This window comes from Lissotriton vulgaris, chromosome 7, assembly GCF_964263255.1.
Source record: "Lissotriton vulgaris chromosome 7, aLisVul1.2, whole genome shotgun sequence".
NCBI lineage: Eukaryota > Metazoa > Chordata > Amphibia > Caudata > Salamandridae > Lissotriton > Lissotriton vulgaris.
In genome coordinates this window covers 817,080,232-817,104,915 of record NC_141695.1, presented here as the reverse complement: position 1 = coordinate 817,104,915, position 24,684 = coordinate 817,080,232, and the positions used below count along the sequence as shown (strand labels likewise).

General features: G+C 46.2%; 2 protein-coding genes across 3 annotated transcripts in view; both read right to left on the bottom strand.

Moving 5' to 3' along the window:
• DNAH17 (dynein axonemal heavy chain 17) overlaps positions 1-24,684 on the bottom strand; it is a 15,539,113-nt gene that overhangs the window by 6,526,910 nt on the left and 8,987,519 nt on the right. Inside the window, exon 46 of the mRNA XM_086931082.1 lies at positions 2,802-3,084. Within this exon, the coding sequence (XP_086787208.1) occupies positions 2,802-3,084 (283 nt within the window). The remainder of the gene's footprint in view (positions 1-2,801; positions 3,085-24,684) is intronic.
• LOC147702469 (heterogeneous nuclear ribonucleoprotein A/B-like) lies at positions 4,331-5,812 on the bottom strand. 2 transcript variants are annotated; one of them, XM_086931081.1, is made up of 2 exons: positions 5,598-5,812; positions 4,331-5,558 (listed from the first exon to the last, which is right to left on the bottom strand). In XM_086931081.1, exons 1-2 carry the CDS (start codon positions 5,753-5,755, stop codon positions 4,745-4,747), a joined length of 972 nt encoding a protein of 323 aa, XP_086787207.1. In that variant the 5' UTR covers positions 5,756-5,812; the 3' UTR covers positions 4,331-4,744. The 2 variants fall into 2 exon arrangements, with proteins under 2 accessions (XP_086787207.1, XP_086787206.1); XM_086931080.1 differs by having other exon boundaries at positions 4,333-5,812.

Sequence of the window (24,684 nt, the reverse complement as noted above, 5' to 3'; positions counted from 1 at the left end):
GTCCCTGGATACAGATAAATTAATCTTCCGCACTAGCACTTTACTGAGAATCATTACATATGTACGCAAAACAATTGAAAACCCCTGATAATCGTCTTATGAGAAATGCATCAGTTTTTAACAATTTATGAATTTTATATACTTGTCTTTGTTGTGCAAATGTATGTTTTTTATTGTGGTACTTTTATGAATTTTATGAAATTCGAATAAAGGTCTTTTGAACTTGAACTTGACACTAATAGTCACTCCGCGTATGTCCCAATATACCACTGTTGTGTATTCCCACCAACATAGGAATACTTACCAGCCGCAAGTTAGAACCCTGGTTGCAGGCCGGAGTGACAACAGCTGGGGACTAGTTTGGGGACAAACTGTTACTCATGCACACAGATTTCACAACTGAGCCAGGGGGTCTCAGAGACACTGTTCTTGACTCACCCGAGTTTGACGTGCTACGTTCAGATACTAGGCACCGGATGGGGCAGAACCAAACATGCACAAGTTGGTCCATCTGATGTACCTTATGGGGAAGGGTAGCCATCTAAACCACTGGCTTTATCGGGGCACACACATGCACCATCCATCTCCACTAAATGCAACACGCACTAAATGGGATCAAGACATAGGCAGGCCATTAACAGACAAAGAATGGGCAATGATTTTAGAATACCCAAAACGAATATCCTCAACACCCGTTTTAAATTCACCCAGTATATGGTAAAGCAGAGAGTGTACTTGACTCCGTATAGAATACCTTTCTTTTCTGTCATCCTGCCGTCTTGCCCTAAATGTCCAGAGCAGGACGCAGATCTGTTACACATGCTTTGGTCTTGCCCCAGCCTGTAGAGATACTGGGGTGGAATAATTGCTACCTTAAAGGAAGTTGTGGGTGACATGGGATGGCACACAGTAGAGACAAGTATACTAGGTCTATACAGAAGGCGAAAGAGCACAAAGTGCGAGCCATATTCACGGATCTGGCCTTGCTCCTTGCTACACGAGGTATTACTCGGAGGTGGAAATCCCCCATGACCCCAACACTGCTCAGTTGGAAGGAAGAGGTGGAAAAATGGGGGCTGGCTGAAAGCATAGCTATCCGACATGAGGAAAAAAGAGGCCTAAGAAAGGAACCAATCGCTATGGGTTGCGACCTCTTGCTGGAAGCTTTCAAAGCGGCCGATCCCCACTACTTGAAGCTCTGTAAATGTCTTCACACGTCACCACTACTCCCCTGCCTGGATAGGAGCCTCCACTCTTGCAGCCAAGATACGGGGATTGCCGGGCTCGGGTCGTATTCAGGTCCCCATTTACTCTCATTTCACGAAGTACCCACTCACCTGGACAGACATCTCACTTTCAGCTTCTTACAATCTAAGTTTTAGTTATAACCTTATAGATTTAGGTTTCCAAAATGTAGGAGCCGCCTGTCAGCAGGGGAGGGGGGTGAGGAATTTGCAAAAATGTGTATTACTTGCTAAACCCTGAACCAGGAAAGTTGTGCACCTGATGTAATAGCAGGATAGGAAGAGATGCCATATTAGGACCTAGGCCGTACAGCCGGGTCCCAAATGAGACGAGATTACCAAGGTGGCACACGGTTAAGTTGTGAAGTAATTGTATGCGATTTATTTTACCACCATGTATGTATGCATGCTATGCAGATAACGATCACTTGAATTTTCTATTCACTTGTAATGTAATTGGAGAAAATGAATAACATTTGTTTAAAAAAGAAATATATAGATATAAATGTTAATGGTTAACAGTTTTTTATGATTTCATTCCCCTGTTTTCGTATTAATATTACAATAAACAATATAACAAATATATTAACTATACACTTCAAATAGCATTGTATCGCCACAAGCCTGCTACGATTTTATTATCAGTAAGCAGTAATAGAAGATACAGATATGTACCCTAGATATGTAAGAACATGTATAAAAATATTCACATCTAAATTGCTGCTTTATTAAAACAACAATAATACAGTTTGCTTTGTATGTGATCCGTAATCCGTAAAGATCGAAAGTATCAAATATGAATTAAAAAATGTAAATACTTATCAGGGCCAAACCGGTCTAGGCTGCTTGAACGCCAGTTTGGTGAGGACCTTCTCCTGGCAATTCGGGCTGGCCTGCTTCCATGGGAAGCAGGGTCAAGGGTTATTTGCATATGGCTGGATCTAAAGTGAGGTGGCATAGTGAGCAAAAGAACACTGGGTTGGGATGATACCCTGAGCTACTGCCAGCGGTTAGGCAAATTGCAAGCATTCCTCCCACCTCCTTTTGGGTGTTTGATGTTCTGCCCTATGTAGCAAGGGTCCGTCCAGACATGGGTCCCGTGCTCACTGTGCCTGTGGAGTCAAACTATACCTGCCTGATGTGCCCGAATCAGGGGAAAACTGGACCTACGTTGCTTATGCTTCTGTTCGGTGAGGACCTGGCCTGCCAGTTTGGGCTGGACTGTTACCAGGAGCAGGGACTTTTGTATATGACAGGGTCCAAACTGACGTGGCTTGGTGAGCAAAAGAACGATGGGTTAGTATGCTACCCTGAGCAATTACCAGTCGTTAGACAAATTGCAAGCATTCCTCCCATCACCTTTTATGTTTTATCTAGTTGAAGTCAAACACAAATGTGTTTATTCTAAATGTTTCACATTTTGCTTTTTAATGTACTGCTTTCTTTCACATTCACACCCGTTTAAGCATTCCGTTTCAAAGTAAGACATATTTTCATAATAGAAGTAACAAAACATTAATAAATACTGTGATCTTATCAATGCAGGCACTACTGTACCTGGTCTTGGAACATTGCTCCTCCGAATGCCCACAGGCAGGCAAATACGAAGTAGAGTTCATACAGTTCCTTAGGTGAATCTGGAGGGGTGCTATTTGGAGTCAGTAGACACTCAAGCAAGCACAGTATCGTCTGTATTACTGTGATTTCAGATACTGGGGTGATTCGTTTGAATCCAACTTTCAATTTCTCTAAGCAGACAGGCAAGTATTTATCAAACAGGATCATCAAGTTGGCTTTTTCTGATTGCACTGCACGGTTTTCAATCCAGCTGCTCACCACACTAGAAATAATGGCATACATTAGTATTTCATAATAAGTACACACAGTCTAGTTCAACATGCATATGTTCCACTACATTACACACACTGGCATTTTTCTATTAATTACCTACGGTTGACCCACCGGTGCTTTTACAAATAGGAAATTCCCAGTATCAACAGACATCACTGCCAACCTATAGCTGCATAATTTCCTAGCTGATTGTTAGGATCTTGTTTAAACCAATATGTTTACATCATCATTTGTTAGATATTCCATGCACCAATTACTGATTACACTGTGTTAGAAAAATATATATTTATGGTGACTAAAGTACTTGTACACCAAGCAAAATACTCCACCCTTCTTCCACCTTTTGGGTCCTTCGCCATTCATCGATCTCAATGAAAAGCCTTGTTAAAACAGTTAAATGTAATGCGGTATGCAGCTTGGTACCTAATAAGTGACAGTTTTATAGGTATAGCTAACATTTCTTTGTGGTTGCACAAACACCTGAGTTACCTTTACTTGAAACCGAGTGCAGACATGATTTGTAGGTCTCTCCCAGTGACAGCTTTAGCTGCCTGTGGTCGAAAGACCTATTGTGTACAATACCAGTACTTTAACTGGTCTTCGGTATTCCCATAGTTTATCACTGGTTGGCTTTCTTGTCAATGTTATCTGCTTGCTTATTATTCAGTGGCTTTCCTTCTACTTCTTGTGTTGACAACTCCTCTGAAGCATAGCTCATTTATCATCGCTTTGCTTAGATGACTTGTATTCATTCATGTTTCACCTCAAGAGATTACTTTTTAGGATTGCCTTGCCAGACTATTACTTTGACGCAAAATATTGCATATATCATACATTAATATAAGGGCTTTTTTTAAGCCCTCTTCTCTCACTGGTCTGTTTAATTATCATTAACACTTTGCTTTGCCCACCACAACATAAAGCATAGGGCAGAGGTAAGCCAATGGCTCCCCTGACTGTATACAATAGCATTTTGATTGTGCACAACGGGCATATTCTCTTTAAAAGTAGACACCTTCATTGAGGGGGTTTATGGGCAAGTATGCCTTTTTAAAATTAAATATTATTTCATTTTTTTTATTTCAAAAGCTAGGATAGCTTCCATATCCATGTTATGGTGAATCAGAACACATGTAAAATACCTTACAATACATTAGATTCCAAAAGGTCCCAAAAAGTACAGTAAAATTAACACTTCCGTTACAGGAAATGTATGACATAAAACAATACAAAATAAAAAGGTGGAAAAGTGACACTGGTTCCCTAAGATGCATGTCATTTTGTACAACTGGAGTAATGCAGAGTCCATACTTCACTTCAAGAGGCAGTCCCTAGATGAAGAGCTGCAGCTTTAAGCAGACCCTCAAATCAGTTTCAGTTTAACCTATTAATAAAATCATTAATTAATATCTTCCTCGCAAGACTGGCATTACACACACACCTAAGACAAGTAGAGCTTTTTTTTAACACTTATAAATGTTTCCAGGGGAGTTTGTACAATGATACTTGCTTTTTTTCTTTTCAACAGGCCATAAAATTTGTAGAAACTTTATTTTGGTACATAATCTTGTTATCCAGAATAGTCGTTTACAAAACCTGTGCAGTCTCTGAAATACTGTGCATGCCACTGCATACCTGAAAACGTTTGTTCAATATGGCTTGTAGTTACTCTGACTGCCACGCCTTGGAGCCTTTCCATAGCTTGCACTGCCCTGACTGTAATCATATCCTGGTCCATATCCATAATATCCATATCCAGTATAGTCATATCCTCCATATCCACCATAACCTTGCTGCCCATAGCCACCATATCCTTGACTCCCATAGCCCTGGTTCCAATAGTTGTTGTAACCTTGATTCCAATTTTGGCTCTGTGCTCCACCTCCTCTTCCACCTCGGCCTCTTCCTCCAAAACCGCCACCGCTTCCACCACCGCCTCTGCCACCACCGAACTGCTGCTGCTGCTGGTAAACTTGTTTCGGCTGCGCTACCTTAATTTCGCACTTGCTACCGCTAACATTGTGGAATTTTTTTTCCATTATCTTCTTCACTGGCTCTTGACCTTTGAACGTGATGAACACAAATCCCCTCCTTTTGTTGGTTTTCGGATCCATTGGGAGCTCAATTGCTTCAATCTCTGCAAAGTCACCAAAATATTCCCTGATCTTTACTTCTGTTGCTTCCGGGTTGAGTCCACCAACAAAAATTTTCTTAACTGGATCTTTTTTCATTGCCATCGCCGTTTTGGGATCGATCACTCGCCCATCTAACCTGTGTTCCTTCTGTTCCAATATCTTGTCTACACTTGTAGCTTCTTTAAATAGAATAAAGCCAAATCCCCTTGATCTTCCTGTGTTAGGGTCCATTTTGATGGTGCAATCCACTACTTCACCGAATTTTGTAAAATAGTCTTTCAGGTCTTTCTTACTTGTGTCCCAACTCAGTCCACCGACAAACATTTTCATTCCGTTTATTAAAGGAGAAGAAATATCAGCTACGCACCCTGCGTCCTCATCGCTCTTGGTGGCGCTAGCCGTATCGGTCTCTTCGGGCATTTGATCGACCTCCACGCCGTCAATCGGCTGCTCTGAAGCCTCGGCTTCTGCCGCTTCGTGACCGTTCTCGGTGGTCTCAGTTGGTTTTTGCTCCGAATCAGACATGTTTGGGAAGCGGGCGAAGAACACACGAGACGCTACGAACTATGAATTTCCTTCAAGATGGACTCTCCCTCATTTCATTTTATAAAGTTTATTTCTTTATGTTTTTTTCTTTTTCCAAGAGACCGGCAGCTCCACTCAGACAGCTATTGGGCCGCTCACCGATGCTTATTTAAACCTTTGAAAGCAAGACAGAAGAAGACATGTGATGCTTTGGTAACACATCATTACCATTAGTAGTAATGGGGTAACTCTGTGTCCCTCAGAACCTGGGTATATGAGATATGTATAGGAGTGCTTCTGTCAAGGGCGTGGCAATTACTTTTGCACAATATAACTAATATATCATAAACTTATAAATCGCAAACATTACAAACAATATGTAGGATGTGTCGATGATGGTTCACCTACACTTTTCAAGAACCAAATTCGGGTAAAAAGAACACACCACAGAAGGAAAAATTGTTTTTTCAAAAATGACGATTGTATTGTAAGATTATGATATTTAAATGTCAATTCATCTGACTGTCAATGAGGCAAAACAATATCTGGTAATAATGTGAATAAAGTGCATAAAAAGTGACTTATGGTAATTGGTGAAAAATGTGCTATACATATAATATACAAACAAATGTATGTTGAACTGTCCATTCTTTAAAGCATGAATCAAAGGACTCAATATGACTTTGGAGTAGGGTCAGGGAAGCTGTATGTACTAACGTGCCAGTAATGTCGATGTTTCGAACCTAGGTGGACGCGCAGCTAATAATGCATCAATTGCGGGTCTTCATCAGGACTGGGGGTGGTGAAGCAATTGTTGACAGCCTGTCAAATAATGAGAAATGAAGTAACAAAACTTGTGAGGGTTCCCCTGCAAAGTACATGGAGGTGGCCCCCGACCCACCACCACCACTTTGCCCCACCACCAAAAATTCTGGTATATTTTGAATTGAAACCTCCAATATTAAAGGAAATGCCTCTATATTTGCATACTCAAAGTTCGAATAAGAAAGTAAGAAACACTCTTAACATATAAGCTACACCATTTGTAACATTATTGTCAAGAGCAGATTATTTAACTGAGACAGGAATCAGATCAATGCCAAGGAGCGATTGTGAGAAGTTAGCCGGGCATATGATGTCCACTATTCTAGTGGGCACCTTGCACCAGCCTAAACGACCCTTACTGTTGGTGGTTGTAAAGTCAACCTTATAGACAAGCTATCCTAGTGGTAGCAAGGACTAGCAGTCTTAGGCTAAGACCTCAGAGAGCATATGAAGCAAGCTGTTTTACCAATTATAATCCCTTGAATACCAAATGAAAGGACACCACACAAGGTATATATTAAATATATATGTATTTATTTCTAACACAACCCCTCTGAACTCTTTATGAGGTCAGATATCGAAGTAAATTACAAGGTACTCAGTTAGCATACGATAAGTTGCACAAATACAGTTTTGCCCCCTAGGGGCCTCACAATCCATCTACTAAGTAAGTGGTATAAGTACCACTTCATCAAAAGTGAATAGGCCTAGGGCCTAGGGAATCGCTGGGGCTACACTGGACAACCTATGGTTAGGGAGTAGGAGACCCACGGGAGATGCGTGCAGTGTCTAAACACAGTTGCGAGTTACCATTGACTTATAATGGAGAACGAAGAAGTTGCAAAGTTACTGATTATGGGCACTTCCGGATGGACTACGACAAAACCCCTTTAAACTAGGAATCTTGGAGAGTCAATACCCAAGGGAGCACCGGCGTACTCGAGTTACCTCACCCAGGGAAGCCGGGTGCATAGGTGTCTTTTCGTGTAGGGTTTCGTCGATTCTTTCAATGGAGATCTGCAAAAGAAGTGCTGCAGGCGACCAGATGAAGAGTGTCCGGGTGGATCCAAGGGTGGATCGAAGAAATGAAGAACATGAAAGCAGAGGGGACAGAGTGTGGGTCACTAGCCAGTGACCAGGAAGGAACCAGGCGATATTGTGATGATCTCAGGTGAAGAGGTGAAGCTTGTCTCTGCAGCCACAAGGACCAGGAGGTGTGGACCATGACCAGGAACTGGATTTGAGCTGTGCCACAAAGGATCTAGTTGACTGTGGTGTCGGTATCCAGACTGGACCCAACAAGCCTTGGCAAACGCAATCCATGCAGGAAGTGAAGATTGGCTTTCTAGTCAGACCAGCCAGATCTGGGAAGCTTCTCCTTTGCAGGGAAGCTGGAGCAAGCCTGGAGCAACCAGGCCAATGGTGTAAATTCAAAAAGAAGTCTTCAGAGGGCTAACTAGCCAGCGGGCTAGCAACCGGGAAGACATGTCAAGCTGAAATGCAGGAGCAGGCCCCAGACGGCACTCATGGAGTGTGGAGGGCTGAGCTTTGGTGCAAATGGCGCTCGGGTCTGGGGCTTCTCATACCCTAATGCACAACTGCGAGGGTACCGCAGGAGTCAAGCAGTTAGCAAAATGCAGGAAATCCAGGGTGTCCAGTCCCACGTCTCTCTTGTCCGCCACGGGTCTCAGCTTTGCTGTGGATGTGGTTCGGAGTCAGAGAAGTCTGGAAGTCGAGTTCCTAAATTGCTGAGTCTTTGGGTTCCAGCAGGAGCGTTGACAAAGCAAACCGGCAAGTTACTGGTGGTGCCTGTTTGCACAGGGTGGTCACTCCTTGACCACAAGGGAGATGTCTTCAGTCTTCTAGTCGATATAGAACGTCGAAGGTCCAAGAGTTTCATATCAGAGTTTCATTCCAGGATAATCTAAAGTCTGTAGACACAGCTCCTATCTTTATACTGATTTTAGGGGCTGGATTACCTGCTAGATCCCTCCTATGGGTGGACCTGAGAAGGGGGTGGTTACACCCCTTTTCCTTTGTCCAGTTTTGCGCCAGAGCGGGGCGGGAGTGCCCCAGCAACTGGTTTGAACCGGGCTATGCATGGAGCACCTTGTGTGCCCCAGGCAGTGTCTGGAAAAGCATCTTTCCATTCAACCCACCCTGCCCCAATACACTACAGGCTGTCTGGGGAGGTGCTAGCACCTCCCTCGATAGGAAACCTATTGTCCAGGCCTCCCTTGCTGGAGTTTCCCCAGCAGCAGGAGGTCAGACTCGTGTCTGTGGCAGCAGCATCCATTTTGTGATGCTGAGGCTCTGTTTAAATTTAACCTGGTAAAGCAGGAACATACATGTCTTTTCCCTCTAGAAGGGTGGAATGCTACTCCCGCCGCTAAAATTGGCGGGGGGGGGGGTAGTATTCCAAAGTGTTTGACACCTTACACGACATGTTTTGATAAAGCCAAACCAAAGTTAGCATTAACCGCGAGGATTATAATGCACTTAAGAGAATACGGTATGGCTATATCATAGAACAGCTATAAGGAGATGGTTCGGAAAGCTGCAGAGGGGCTCAGCTCATGCTGGGGCACCCTCTCACATAAAACCAAGCACTCTGCCTCCAGGATTGTTAAGGCCTGCCATAGGAGTGACTTATAGGTTAGTATGCGTCTATATATAAGGTAGATATAGATATACTATATCCAACTAAGGGGTGATTACACCACCTTACCAAAGCAGAGTGATCAGCCTGTGGTGTCAGTTTAGATGGCCAGCCAGGGGTGGCATAATACATGCTGCAGCCCCTGGTAGGCCTTGAATGCACCTATGCCCTGGGTGCCTATGGTACACTATACAGGGGCTCACAAAGGTGACCCAACATCCAATCTGGTATGTATCTAAGGTACATGGAGTCCATTTTATAGGGAGAGCAGATAGCCTGGGCCCCTGACTAGCAGGATCCCAGGTCAACTAAGTAAAAAACCAGCAAAACACTAGGCAAAAAGTTGGTGTAACCATATAGTCAGATATCCACCTTCCTACACAACCCCCCCCCCCCAAACGAAAGAAGATAAGGCTATCCTTGACCAGGTAAGCCTATATTGCCTAAGTGGCAATTTAACAAAGTACCTGCACTAGCATGGTTAACTCCTGTCTCATGGTCCACTAAGCAATCCCTCACCCTAAGGGTATCAGAGGGTCTCCACCATAGGGAATCTCTACCGGTGGTGTGTTTTGGCAAAGTAAAAGGCTGGTGCTGGGATGGAGTACTGAAGTGAGGCTCCACTAAGGTAGGGCTCAGCTTCCTCCAATCACTATCCACCAAGTATGCCTTTCTTTCTATGACTGAGTTGCACTGTGCTCTCAGGGCCAACCTCTGGCTGCCTACAGCTGGATGCTGGGTCCCTTTCGTTGGACCACTGGAGGGACAGGTCAGGTTTGGGGCCACTAGGTCCCAGGTTTGCCTGTGCCCAACAGAGTCCATCTGGGGGAGGCTCCTACCTAAAGGTAAGGGAGATCCCTCAGAGGTTTGAGGGATTTTCACCTGGCTAGGGCTGCTAGACTGGGTGCCCCTAATCTGCTGATGGGGGGTTCCTTTGGACAGGGGGCCCTTTGGGGTCCACTGGCCTCCCTGACCTCTACAGCCCTGGGCTGACTGAGGCAGGGTAGAGAGAGGCAGGTTACCTGCTCCAGACTGGGTACTACCTTGGAAGGGTCCACTGACATCAAGGGCTCTGCCAGGCTAGGCCTGACTACCTCTGGGGCAGTTCCTTCACAAGGGGTAGGGTCAGTTCCCTGAGGAGGCTGACCCTCACTTAATGTCTGGAGGGAGGGACACTCTTCTTCCTCCCCAATGCTCTCTGTCTGAGTGGAGTGATCCATAGTTACAGGCTTCACAACACATACATCTGTTTGAGTTTGGGCTGTGACCATCACAGCCCTACCAACCTTTACAGGAAGGCCTACCATTTTGGAATAGATTTCTCTTTCTATCTCAGCCCAGGCTGAGATCTCTAGATCATTGCTGAGTAAACAATCTACAGGCAAGTTTGTAGACACTGCTACTCTTTGGGCCAGTGACAACTCCCCAGCTGAGATTTACTACTGTCATGGCATGATCTTTCTGCACTCCGTCAATATTGGTCACCTGGTATGTGAACCCAGGTAAAAGCTGTTCTGAGGGGACTCGTCTCTCAGTCACCATAGTGATGCTAGCCCCTGTGTCCCTATAGGCCACAGCTTTCTGACCATTGATGTGAGGCTCCTGTCTGTACTTGCCCAAAGTATTGGGACAAGCAGTAAAGTTGGCAAACCACATGCCATTCTCACAGACTAGAGTTGCTGTAGTAGGGGACCTGGTTAGACCAGAGTCCACCTGAGTTCCCCAAGTAAGCCCAGCCAAATTGTTGGGGGCACTCCCACCACCTGGGGTTTACTACTAGTAGTAACAGGAGGTGTTGGAGTATTATTTGGAGGAGTATTTTCCTTATTGTTGGTTTTTGGGCAACTGCAGTCAGTTTTCCAATGGCCAGGTTGCTTACATACATGGCAATAAGGTTTCCCAACATTAGAAGAAGGAGTTTGGGACCCACCCCCGACAGAGGATTTTGGGGGCCCTGTAGTGGATTTGTCCTTAGATTTATCCCCACATTTCTCTTGAGGTTTGTTAGAATCTTTCTTCTGGTCACCACCTGGATTTTTAGGCCTCACTCTGGTTCTGACCCATGTGTCTGCCTTTTTTCCAAATTCTTGGGGAGAGGTCAGATCAGAGTCCACCAGGTGCTGATGTAGAAGCTGGTTTTGACAATTATTAATCAAATTATACAATCCTGTCATGTACTTTGCTGCCCAGTAACCAGCGCCTTAGTAGCACAATCTACAAAATCAGTCCAGTCCTGAGTCTGTGTCTTTTGGGTGTCTCTGAACAGCAACCTATACTGCTCAGTGGTTAAGCCAAACCCATGTATTAGAGCACTCTTCAGGACAGTGTAGTTGTTAGCATCCTCATCACTACTGTGAGGAGCTTATCTCTGCCTTTATCTGAAAAGGAGAGTCACAAGATTGCTTCCCACTGACTTTGGGGTACCTGCTGTACCTTGCAGGCCCTATCCAAAGCAGTTATCCACTTGTGGATGTCATCTCCAGTCTGATAGGGAGGGACAATCTTGCTCAGGTTTCGATGGTCATAAGACCTTTGGATATCTCAGGAATGTTGCTGCCACCAGTGGGTTCCAACCCACTCAATTTTTGCTCTCTTGCAGAGCCAGGATCTCTTTTGTAAGGGCAATTTCTTGCCTCTTGAGCCTAAGATTTACTTCCTTCATCCTAGCTTTGTGCTCTCTCCTCTCAAGGGGAGTCATCCTCTTTAGAGCAGAGGCATCAGACCCTACTGAGTTATCAGAATACTCAGAGCCACTGGACAGTGACCTGCGACTTCTGTGTCTCCGGTTAGGCCTACTTGGAAAGTTAGGAGGGGGGCCCACCAAGGCCCTCCCCACCTCTAGATAGTCCTGTGTTGCCCAGGATAGGTTCATTAATCTCATCCTGGTCATCATCCCCATCAGTGACCAATGGATCTACTCCACTTGGAATTTCCTCTGTTGATAGATGGCCCCCCTCTATGCTACCTTGGTTCCCTGGGTCTGATGCATTCTTTACATCATGAGCCACTAAGAGATCTATCAGGTGGGAAAAGGTTGGACTCTGTCCTTGTTTCAACTTTCTGACTGCACACAAAGCTTTTAAGTTCATTAAAAGTGAATGAGTCATACTTAGAAGGTACCCTCTGGGGGTCTTCTTGAAGAGGTCCACTAGGGCCTGCTTCCAAGGACATTTTCTAGTGAGGTGTGGTGTGTGCACCTACCTACACTAAATAGGTTTCCAACTAGAACCTCTCTAGGAGTTGTAGTCAGGGTGTGCTAAGCCCTTTCCTATACAACTGCTAAGTTCAGTAGAACTTAAAGTATTATAAGAACTTGATTTATATGTACCTACAGGTACCTTAATGTGATCTTTCAAATGATATCTTAAGATTATATGGTAGAAGAACAGCAAGCTCTTATCCCATCCGCTGCACATCAATGTGAGAAGTTAGCCTGGCATATGATGTCCACTATTCTGGTGGGCACCTTGCGCCAGTCTAAACGACCCTTATTGATGGTGGTTGTAAAGTCAACCTTATAGACAAGCTATCCTAGTGGTAGCATGGACCAGCAGTCTTAGGCTAAGACCGCAGAGAGCATGTGAAGCAAGCTGTTTTACCAATTATAATCCCTTGAATACCAAATGAAAGGACAGCACACAAGGTATATATCAAATATATATGTATTTATTTCTAACACAACCCCTCTGAACTCTTTATGAGGTCAGAGATCGAAGTACATCACAAGTTACTCAGTTAGCATACGATAAGTTGCACAAATACAGTTTTGCCCTATGGGCCTCACAAACCATATACTAAGTAAGTGGTATAAGAACCACTTCAGAAATAGTGAATAGGCCTAGGGCCTAGAGAATTGCTGAGGCTACACTGGACAACCTATGGTTAGGAAGTAGGAGACCCACGGGAGATGCGTGCAGTGTCTAAACACAGTTGCGAGTTACCATTGGCTTATAATGGAGAACAAAGAAGTTACAAAGTTACTGATTATGGGCACTTCTGGATGGACTACGACAAAACCCCTTTAAACTAGGACACTTGGAGAGTCTGTACCCACGGAAGCACCGGAGTACTCGAGTTACCTTACCCAGGGAGACCGGGTGCATAGGTGTCTTTTCGTGACGGGTTTCATTGATGCTTTCAATGGAGATCTGCAAAAGAAGTGCTGCAGGCGACCAGAGAAAGAGAATCCGGGTGGATCCAAGGGTGAATCGAAGAAGTGAAGAACCTGAAAGCAGAGGGGACAGAGTCTGGGTCACTAACCAGTGACCAGGAAGGAACCAGGAAGGAACCAGGCGATGTTGCGATGATCTCAGGTGAAGAGGTGAAGCTTGTCTCTGCAGCCACAAGGACCAGGAGGCGTTGACGATAACCAGGAGCTGGATTCGAGCTGTACCCTGAAGGATCTTGTTGACTGTGTTGTCGGTACCCAGACTGGACCCAACAAGCTTTGGCAAATGCAATCCATGCAGGAAGTGAAGATTGGCTTTGAGTCAGAGCAGCAAGGTCTGGGGAGCTTCTCCTTTGCAGGGAAGCTTGAGCAAACTTGGAGCAACCAGGCCTGCAGTGTAAATTCAAAAAGAAGGCTTCAGAGGGCAAACTAGCCAGCAGGCTAGCAACCGGGAAGACGTGTGTAGCTGAAATGCAGGAGCAGGCCCCACGTGGCACCCGTGGAGTGTGCAGGGCTGAGCTTTGGTGCAAATGGCGCTCAGGCCTGGGGCTTCCCATACCCCAATGCACAATTGCAAGGGTACCTTGGGAGTTGAGCAGTTAGCAAAAGGCAGGAAGTCCTGGGAGTCTGGTCCCACGTCTCTTGTGTCCGCCACTGGTCTCAGCTTTGCTGTGGATGTGGATCTGAGTCAGAGAAGTCTGGAAGTCCAGTTCCCGAGACACTGAGTCTTCGGGTTCCGGCAGGAGCATCGACAAAGCAAACCGGCAATTTACTGTTGGTGCCTGTTTGCACAGGGTGGTCACTCCTTGACCACAAGGGAGATGTCTTCAGTCTTCTAGTCGATATAGAACGTTGAAGGTCCAAGAGTTTCATATCAGAGTTTCATTCCAGGATAATCTAAAGTCTGTAGACACAGCTCCTATATTTATACTGATTTTAGGGGCTGGATTACCTGCTAGGTCCCTCCTATGGGTGGACCTGGGAAGGGGGTGGTTACACACCTTTCCCTTTGTCCAGTTTCACGCCAGAGAGGGGCTGGAGTACCCCTGCAACTGATTTGAACCGGGCGATGCATGGAGCACCTTGTGTGCCCCAGGCAGTGTCTGGAAAAGCATCTTTCCATTCAACCCACCCTGCCCCAATACACTACAGGCTGTCTGGGGAGGTGCTAGCACCTCCCTCGACAGGAAACCATTGTCCAGGCCTCCCTTTCTGGAGTTTCCCCCAGCAGCAGGAGGTCAGACTCGTGTCTGTGGCAGCAGCATCCATTTTGTGATGCTGAGGCTCTGTTTAACTTTAACGGGTAAAGCAGGAACATACATGTCTTTTATCTCTAGAAGGTTGAAATGTTACCCACGCCGCCAGAATTGGCGGGGGTAGTATTCAAAAGTGTTTGACACCTTACACAACATGTTTTGATGAAGCCAAACCAAAGTTAGCATTAACCGCGAGGATTATAATGCACTTAAGAGTATATGGTATGGCTATTTCATAGAACAGCTATAAGGAGATGGTTCCGAAAGCTACAGAGGGGCTCAACTCATGCTAGGGCACCCTCTCACATAAAACCAAGCACTCTGCCTCCAGGATTGTTAAGGTCTGCCATAGGAGTGATTTATAGGTTACTATGTGTCTATATATAAGGTAGATATAGATATACCTTATCAAGTAAGGGGTGATTACACCACCTTGCCCAAGCTGAGTGATCAGCCTGTGGTGTCAGTTTAGATGGCCAGCCAGGGGTGGCATAATACATGCTGCAGCCCCTGGTAGGCCTTGGATGCACCTATGCCCTGGGTACCTATGGTACACTATACAGGGGCTCACAAAGGTGACCCAACATCCAATCTGGTATGTACCTAAGGTACATGGAGTTCATTTTATAGGGAGAGTGATATTCTGGGGCCCTGAATAGCAGGATCCTAGGCCAACTAAGTCAAAAATAGCAAAACACTAGGCAAAAAGTTGGGGTAACCATATAGGTAGATATCCACCTTCCTACACAGATCCTATTGTTTGAGGAACTGCCTATCGCTGCAGAACAAAGAACAACTACATAGGGTCTGAATTAGAATTGACATTGATGGAAAATAACTTGAAACTTTGAAAGACAACCCAAAATCTGCAATTTAACAGACTTTACTGATAATATACATGATCAGTACACAAGATATAACCCAGTATCCTGCCAGCTCCAAGAAAATAAACTGGTGTGAATTTTCTGCATGCCACACGCTTGCGTCTGTCAGGGATTTTGTATCATATTAGCCACTCTATAGTATTTAAAATGAACTGAGGATGCAATTTCAATATCTACCATCAGGGCTTTATTAGTAAGAAGGGCATAAACAGTCAGGCACAGAAGGCTGAGGATGAAAACTGCTTGGATGCTTCAGAACACTGATGCAGATGTGTGTCTGTATTTATCTTTTCTGTATTGTAAACAGAGTTAAATACATGATTTCAAGTGTGCATATTATAGACAAATGCAAACAATACCATCAATAATGCATCATGTAGGATAAAAACAAACTATATTTTCAAGTACCTAATGACAGAATCTATACTAACTGTAGCTGGTGAAGCAAAGGAAGAAATGTGTTACTTACCTGTAACTGCAGTTATCTAGTATTGGTGTCTTTCATAGATTCACATGCCTGAATCATTCCCCGTCGTCGAGACGGGAGTCCCCGGTATATGGAAAAGTAATGTCCTATAGACATACATAGAGAAAAGTAGGCCTAAGGGCCTCGCCTTAGTACCCTATCCATGTCCTTTCGTAAAAAGGACAAAATTCCAGAAGGTAGCCAATCAGCTACCACCTCCCTCTAGAACCTTCCTGTCAGGAGCCTCAGTCTCTCAGATTTTCGTACGCACCAAGCTAGGTAGGCGTAATACATGTTAGAGAGAGAGAGAGGTGAGACCTTCCAGGGGAGGCGGGATGGTTGCATGTAAATCTATGAAAGACACCAATACTGGATAACTGCAGTTACAGGTAAGTAACGCATTTCTTATCCAGTATTATGGGTGTCTTTCATAGATTCACATGCCTGAATCAGAGTAGCAAGCAATACATTATGCACATTTCTGAAGGAACAGCATAAGCAGTCTGAGATAATACATATCATGCGACTAAGAACCATCAACAAGTAACAATTAGTAAGTAAATAAATGTGCATACCAGTGAAGGATGGTGGGAAGGAGTAAAGCTCACCTCACTGGAATAAGTGGCGAAGCACAGCCTGGCCCACAGATGCATCTTGCATCAGTTCCGTATCCAGGCAGTAGTGCCTGGTAAAGGTGTGTGGCGACTTCCAGGTCGCTGCCCTGCAAATGTCCAGTATTGGCACGCCAGCAAATAGCGCGGCTGATGTGGACACAGCTCTTGTAGAATGAGCTCAGACTTTGGATTGTAATGGCCTTCCTGCTTTGTCATGGCAAAAGGCAATTGCAGAAGATATCCATCGTGAGATGCTCTGTTTGGAAAGTGGCATGCCCTTTCGTGGTTTGCTGAAAGCGATGAAAAGCTGATTTGTTTTCCTGAAATGTTTTGTTTTGTCAAGGTAAAACTTAATACACCTCTTCAGGTCCAAAGAATGCAGGGATCTTTCAGCTGCAGTACTGGGATTTGGGAAGAATGATCGGAGGACTAATGGCTCATTTAAATGGAAGTCCGACGGGACTTTAGGAATGAATCGAGGATTCGTTCTTAGAATCACACTATCTTCCTTGAACTGCATGAAAGGATCTTATATGGAAAGAGCCTGTAGTTCGCTGACCCTTCTAGCTGAGGTCAGAGCCAAAAGAAGGGCTTTCTTCCAGGAGATATGTTTGAGATCCGCCCTATGAATTGGTTCGAAAGGGTGTTTCATCAATTGGTTGAGTACCACATTGAGATGCCATGTTGGTGGAACTCTCCTTGGTCGAGGGAAGGATCTGTAGAGCCCTTTAAGGAATTGCTTTATTAACCGGTGAGACCAGAGAGAGGGCCCTTTTGATGTTCTCGTAAATCGGGAAATTGCTGCCAGATGAACTCTGATAGAGGCATGCGCAAGTCCCGATTGTGCCAGGTGTAACAGATATGGTAATATTTGCTCAGGAGCAACCCGGAAAGGATGGAGACCTTTGTCCTTACACCAAATGCAAAATCGTTTCCACTTTAAGGAATAGGTCTTGTTTGTGCTGTCCGCTCTTGCTTTCGCGAGGACCTCCTTGCACTCCTGTGGAATGTCTAGTTGGTAGAATTCTCGGTGCTCAGGAGCCATGCCGATAAACTGAGAGATTTCAGATTCAGGTGCAGTACTTGGCCCCTGGACATCGTGAGCAGGGATGGATGTTGGCCTAAACGGATTGGCGGTTGGATTGAGAGGCGATGGAGGTCCGTGAACCAATGTTGCCTCGGCCAGAATGGGGCAATCAGAATCAGTGTGCAGCGCTCCGCTTTCATTTTCCGAAGGACTCTTGGTATGAGGGGAAATGGAGGAAATGCGTACGCAAACACGTTGCGCCATGCGATGGAAAATGCATTTCCGAGTGACTGCAACTGGGGATGCCAACTTGCGAAGTTGCGGCATTTGGCGTTCTTACTGGTGGCAAAGAGGTCGATCTGTGGACTCCCGTCTTTCCGAGTATATGCGATTCAGCACCCTCTGCTCGAGTTCCCATTCGTGTGACAGGGATCTCTGTCTGCTTAGAGCATCTGCTATGACGTTGTCCTTGCCTGGGACATACTCTGCTGTCAGCGTGATATTGCGGAGCACTAGCCAGTTCCAAATTTTCTGCAATTCGCAAGATAGTGTTAGCGAACGCGTCCCTCCCTGCTTGTTCAAGTAGTGCATTGTCGTGGTGTTGTCTGTTCTGACAAGCACTGGCGAGTTTGTAATGCGCGGGAGGAAGGCCTGCAGAGATAGGAAAACTGCCCTCAGTTCTAGCAGGTTGATATGGAACTGCCGTTCCTGTTCCGTACACTTGCCGCTGATCTGTAATTCTTGAAGGACCGCTCCCCATCCTTCTAGAGAGGCATCTGTAGTTATTACCTGTGGAGTTGCAGGTAGCAGGAATGGTAGTCCTTGCGAAAGGTTCTTGGGCGTGCTCCACCAGAGCAAGGTCTTGGATATTTGATGGGTAATCACGAGGTGATCCTCTAAAGAGCCTGTGCTCTGAGTCCACTGCCTGGTCAAGGCCTCTTGCAGGGGGCGCATCTTGAACCGACAGTGTGGAATAAGCAGTATACAGGAGGACATCATCCCCAGAAGTGACTTGAAAGTTCGGACCAGTATGGTTTTCTTTGAAGCCACTGCGGTGGCCAAAGTAATCAGCTTGTGCTTCCTCTCTTGAGATGGGAATGCTTTTGAACATTCCGTATTCAAAGTTGCCCCAAGAAAGGTAAGAATTCTGGAAGGCTGTAAGGTAGACTTCTCGTGATTGAGCGTCAAGCCCAGTTGCTGGAAAATTTTGAGACAGGCGTTGGAAGACTCTGCTGCGCCTGTTATAGATGGTGCTTTCACCAGCCATTCGTCCAGGTAGGGGAAGACTTGGTGGCCATGCTGTCGTAGGAAGGCTGCCACAGGGGAGAGACACTTGGTGAATATTCGAGGTGCCGATTTGAGGCCGAATGGGAGGACACAAAATTGGTAGTGTTGACCCGCTACTGCGAATCTGAGGAATTTCCTGTGGCGTTTGTGTATTGGGATGTGATAATATGCGTCTTTCAGGTCTAAAGACGTCATAAAGCCTCCTTTCTCCAGTGATCCCAAGATCTCTTGGATAGTCACCATCCGAAACGATTGACTCTTCAAGAATGTATTGAGTGTCCTTAGATGGGCCTCCATTTTTTCCGTTTCTGTTGTATTAGAAAGAAGCGGGAATAAAATCCCTTCCCTTTGTGAGCTGATGGTACTCGCTCTATTGCTCCTTTCTTTAACATTGAAGAGATCTCTTGAAGGAGTAATCGTAGGTGCCTGTGTTGGAGTTTGCGAGGAGGAGTTGTCGGGGGAATTGAATTTAATTCCAATGAATGTCCGTGTTGGATCAATTGGAGCACCCACCGATCTGTAGTTATTGATCTCCAATTGTGGAGGAAGTGTGTTATTTTTCCTCCAATTTTGAAAGAACAAGATGGTGGATGGACTGGCTGCTGGAAACGGTCATTGGCGTCCACTAGCGGTTTTCCTTTGATTTTTTCCCCTGTAGTTGGACCTCCCGTATGAGGTCTGACGTCCTTGTTGCTGTTGCCGCGGCTGGTATTGTGAACGGCCTTGGTTATATGAGTATGAGGATTTGCTCTGGAATGATCCTCTGTAAGAGGGCTGACCTCTACCACTGTTCCCTCGAAAGGACTGGTTTTTAAATTGCAACGTGCCAAGTGCCCGTGCAGTGTCCGTATCTTTTTTAATTGTCTGTAAAGCCTCGTCTATTTTCTCCCCAAAGAGGTGTTGGCCATCGTAGGGCATGTCGAGTACTTTAGTTTGTACTTCTTGACGAAAGGATGTTGCCTTGAGCCACCCTTGTCTTCGCAAGACTGCGGCACCTGCTAGCTGTATGAAGCCGGTCATTGCGACATCTACAGCGCAGTCAATAAGTTCTGATGCAGACGTTTGTCCCTCTTTAAGGAGTGATTGAACTTCCTCCTTTAAGTTATCAGGCATCTCTGTCAGATATGGTGCAATGTCCTCCCACAATTGCCTATTGTACCGTCCAAGTAGTGCAATGGCGTTAGCAACCTTGATGGTCATGGCTGACGTGGTTGAAAAGCGTTTGCCAATTCCGTCTTGTTTTCTGCCTTCCTTGTCTGGTGGTGCTGACAATGGAGAGGACGGATTTCTAGAGTTCTTTTGAGCCGCCTGGGTAACCACGGAATCTGGCTTTGGATGCCCAGTAAGGCATGCGGGTGCTGTTGTTGGTGCCTCATATTTCTTATCCAGTCTGGGTACCACTGCGGAGACTGAGGCTGGTGTCTTCATCAATTGTTGCCCTGGTTCCCATATGTGATCAATGATTGGAACTGATCTAGTTGTTTTTCTGACTGGGTCTTTAAAATCATATAGGAAACAGTCTGTTTCATGGGACTCCATAGTCATATGGAATCTTGTGGCGGCTCTCTCCACTAAATTGTGGAATCCGCCAATGTCCGCCGGCGGCGAGTCCGAATTAGTGGGCTCAGGTGTGCCTGGAGATGGAGCGATGTAGTCTTATTTTATTTATTTTTTATTTTGGAGATTTATAGAGCGCATGGCTGCCCGAGAGCGTCCCAGCGCTAATTGAAATCCACTATCAACTCCAGAGGAGGGGACCGGCGGGAAAAGAAGAGATCAGGGGAACAGCCATGTCTTCAGGGATTTGCGGAATGAAAGGAGATTAGGTTGGGCCCGAAGGTCTGGTGGAAGAGTATTCCACATCTTGGACGCCTGAAATGAGAACTGGCGACCTCCAAAACGTGTTTTTTTGATCTTAGGTATTTTGGTCAGGTGGGCATTGGTTGAGCGTAGGGTTCTGATTGTCGTGTGAGGGGTCACGAGATCTTTCAGGACCGGGGGGGCTTTTCCATGCAGGATTTTGTGGGTTAGGCACATGGCCTTGAACTGCACCCTTTGTTCAACCGGGAGCCAGTGGAGCTCCTTGAGTGCAGGTTTGGCGGAGCAGCGTTTTTTGGTGCCAGTGAGAATTCTGGCGGCCGCATTTTGCACCACCTGCAGCCTAGAGATGACTTTTTTTGGGGAACCAAGATATAGGGCGTTGCCGTAGTCAAGTCTAGACAATATGAGGCCCTGCATGACCAATTTTCTTGACTGGAATGGTAGAAGTGGGAGAATTTTACGGATGGAGCGGAGCAGGCCAAAGCAAATTCCTGCAGTTTTCTTGGCCTGCGTGTCGAGAGTAAGTTTGTCATCCAGCCAAATCCCCAGACTCTTGATATCAGTTTTGGGGATTGGTGGTGGGCCCATACTGGAAGGCCAGAGAGACTCCGGGCGGAAGTGGGACTGGTTGCCTAGTACCATTAGCTCAGTTTTTTCCCCGTTGAGCTTTAAGTGGGAGTCGCTCATCCAGCTGACTATATTCTCCAAGCAGGAATACAGATCAATGATGGGGGGTTCTGACTTGCTGAGGGAGACGACCAGCTGTGTGTTGTCCGCGTATGTCAAGAGTTTAATGCCATAGGGGACGACTATTTGTTCCAGAGGTGCCATGTATACGTTGAAGAGTGTAGGGCTCAATGAGGAGCCCTGGGGCACTCCGCAACGTATAGGGGTTTCCCTAGAGATGTAGTCTCCTTCTGCCACCTGAAAGGAGCGATTGTGGAGGAAGGATTTTAGCCATTCAAGGGCTTTCCCAGTGATGGCGAGGTTTTCCAGGCGTTGGGCAAGGATGCTATGGTTGACGGTGTCGAATGCTGCGCTGAGGTCCAGGAGGATCACTGCCACTGATCCTCCTGCATCGATGATTTTCCTGGTTTCTTCGACTACCGCCACCATTGCCGTTTCTGTCCCTTGGCCTGGGCGGAAACCAGTTTGGGAGGTTTTTAGCAGCTCATTGGACTCCAGATAATGAGAGAGCTGGGAGTTGATATATTTTTCCGCTTGTTTACTAATGCCTGGGAGGAGTGATATTGGTCTGAAGTTGGCCAGGTTTTCCGGGTCAAGGGATGTTTTTTTTATAAGTGCCTTCACCACCGCTTTTTTCCAACTTGTGGGCACAGTTCCAGATTCAAAAGAGGCGTTAAGTAGGTTGGTCATGAGTGGAAGGATGCTCGGGGCAACCTGCTTCAGATGTCTCACCGGAGCTGGGTCATGAGGCGATCCACTTTTGAGGGCTTGTAATATAGAACCAAGCGTTTCCGCGTTAATGAGTTGGAACTTGCTTAGCTCAATGTCTCTGTTCTGATGTTGGGAAGAGGGACGGGGGGAGGGGTCTATAGGAGAAAGAGGCGGAAGTTGTTTGAGTATAGTTTGTATTTTTGAGTCAAAGAAATTGGCTAGCTCATTGCAGTGTTCGATTGAAGGGTCTCGCGCAGCTGGGGGGGTAGGGGGTTTTAGAAGCTTTTTCAGGGTGAGAAACGTCTCCCTCGACGAACTTGCTGCTTTGCTAATTTTCTCACTGTAAAAGGAGATTTGTACGTTTTTAAGAGCTTTTTTATAGTTAAGAATCATCAGTCTGTAGTTGTTTTTGCTGATGGGATTAAAGTCTTTTCTCCAGACTCTTTCTGCTCTCTTGCAGATTTTCTTTAAAAGGCGAGTTTCTTGGGTAAACCATGGAGAGGTTACTTTTGTCCTTGGTTTACGATGAGGTTTTTTTGGGAGAGCTTTGTCTAGAGAATTGGTGATCCAAGATGAGAATTCCCTATCAGCAAGGTCAATGGTTGAACTAAGGGTAGGGACTGTATCCTCGAGAGCTTGTTTCCACTTATCATAGTCTAGTTTCGCCCAGGGTCGAGATGGTCTGCCGGGAGCTTGGATTTGCGGCAGTTTGGGGTAAGTGCACCAGGTGAAAGGAATAAGTAGGTGGTCGGACCATGGCACCGGAATGGGAGGCCTGGTCACAAGATCCTGGAAATTACAGAATATGGGGTCGAGCAAATGCCCACGGTTATGAGTGGGGAGGGAGTTCTGTAGGTGTAGTTGGTGGGCTGCAAAGTCTTGGATCAGCTCTGAGGCCGTGTTGTCTTTGCAATCTTCAAAGTGGACATTAAAGTCTCCTAGGATGAGGAAGTTGGTCCGGGCGCTAGATCTGGCCAAGGAGCATTCTAGGAGGGAGTTAAGAAATTTTCCCATGGTACCAGGGGGACGGTAGATAAGGAATCCGGAAAGAGAAGAGCAAGGGGAAATTTGCAGGGTGAAGTGGACGTTTTCACAGTCTAACAGAGGACTGTCAAGGAAACGGCATGGCATTGAATCCTTGGAGATGACAGCAATGCCTCCACCTCTGCCTTTGGGACGGTTAAGATGTTGGATACCGAATCCTGGGGGAAGGGCTTGGACTATGTCGGCGTCTGAGTCAGGCGTCAACCACGTTTCTGTAAGAAACAGTATTTCGAGGTTATGTTCTTCAATGAGCATATTTATTTCAAGGGCGTGTTTGGGCAGTGATCTGCAATTGATCATTGCCATGTTTATGGTCGTCTGGGTGGGGACGCTGATGATAGAAGGGGTGAATTTGAAAGAACAATGTGGAAAGTGGGTAAAGCGAGAGTCTCCTTTCAGTACATGGGAGCATGGCGATGGAACGGGCCTGTTGAGATGGCGTAGAGCATCTCCTGAATAAGTAAACCTTACCTCAGGCCTCTTGCCTGGCTCCTGGCGTGTACTGGCGCGGACGGGCGCGGACGGGCGCAGACGGGCTTGCCTCAGGCGTGCCTTCGGCGCGCAAACGGCGCTCCCGCTGCGCTCGTCCGCTGCGCTTGAGTGGGAGGCACATTTGAGGGGAGAAGGGGAGGGCGTGGCCTATCCGGTGGGCGTGGCCTCGCGACTGGCGATGGCGGCCGTCAGAACAACTTCACGAAGCAGCGCTAATCTGCTGCCTGTGAGCAAAGCGAATGTCAGGGGCCCAGCAAGAGCTCAGGGTAGGTAAATAAGTTTTAAAACAATGTCACACACAGAAATAAACAGTTTTAAAATATCGTTGCAAAACCTCCGGCTTCCGCCTCAGAGGTAGTGTTTTCCAAAGGGCGCACTTGTGTTCAGTGCTTTTATAGGCTGGAAAGTGGGCGTGGCCTATCCGGTGTGCGTGGCCTCGCGACTGGCGATGGCGGCCGTCAGAACAACTTCACGAAGCAGCGCTAAATCTGCTGCCTGTGAGCAAAGCGAATGTCAGGGGCCCAGCAAGAGCTCAGGGTAGGTAAATAAGTTTTAAAACAATGTCACACACAGAAATAAACAGTTTTAAAATATCGTTGCAAAACCTCCGGCTTCCGCCTCAGAGGTAGTGTTTTCTTAAGGGCGCACTTGTGTTCAGTGCTTTTATAGGCTGGAAAGTGGGCGTGGCCTATCCGGTGGGCGTGGCCTCGCGACTGGCGATGGCGGCCGTCAGAACAACTTCACGAAGCAGCGCTAAATCTGCTGCCTGTGAGCAAAGCGAATGTCAGGGGCCCAGCAAGAGCTCAGGGTAGGTAAATAAGTTTTAAAACAATGTCACACACAGAAATAAACAGTTTTAAAATATCGTTGCAAAACCTCCGGCTTCCGCCTCAGAGGTAGTGTTTTCCAAAGGGCGCACTTGTGTTCAGTGCTTTTATAGGCTGGAAAGTGGGCGTGGCCTGTCCGGTGGGCGTGGCCTCGCGACTGG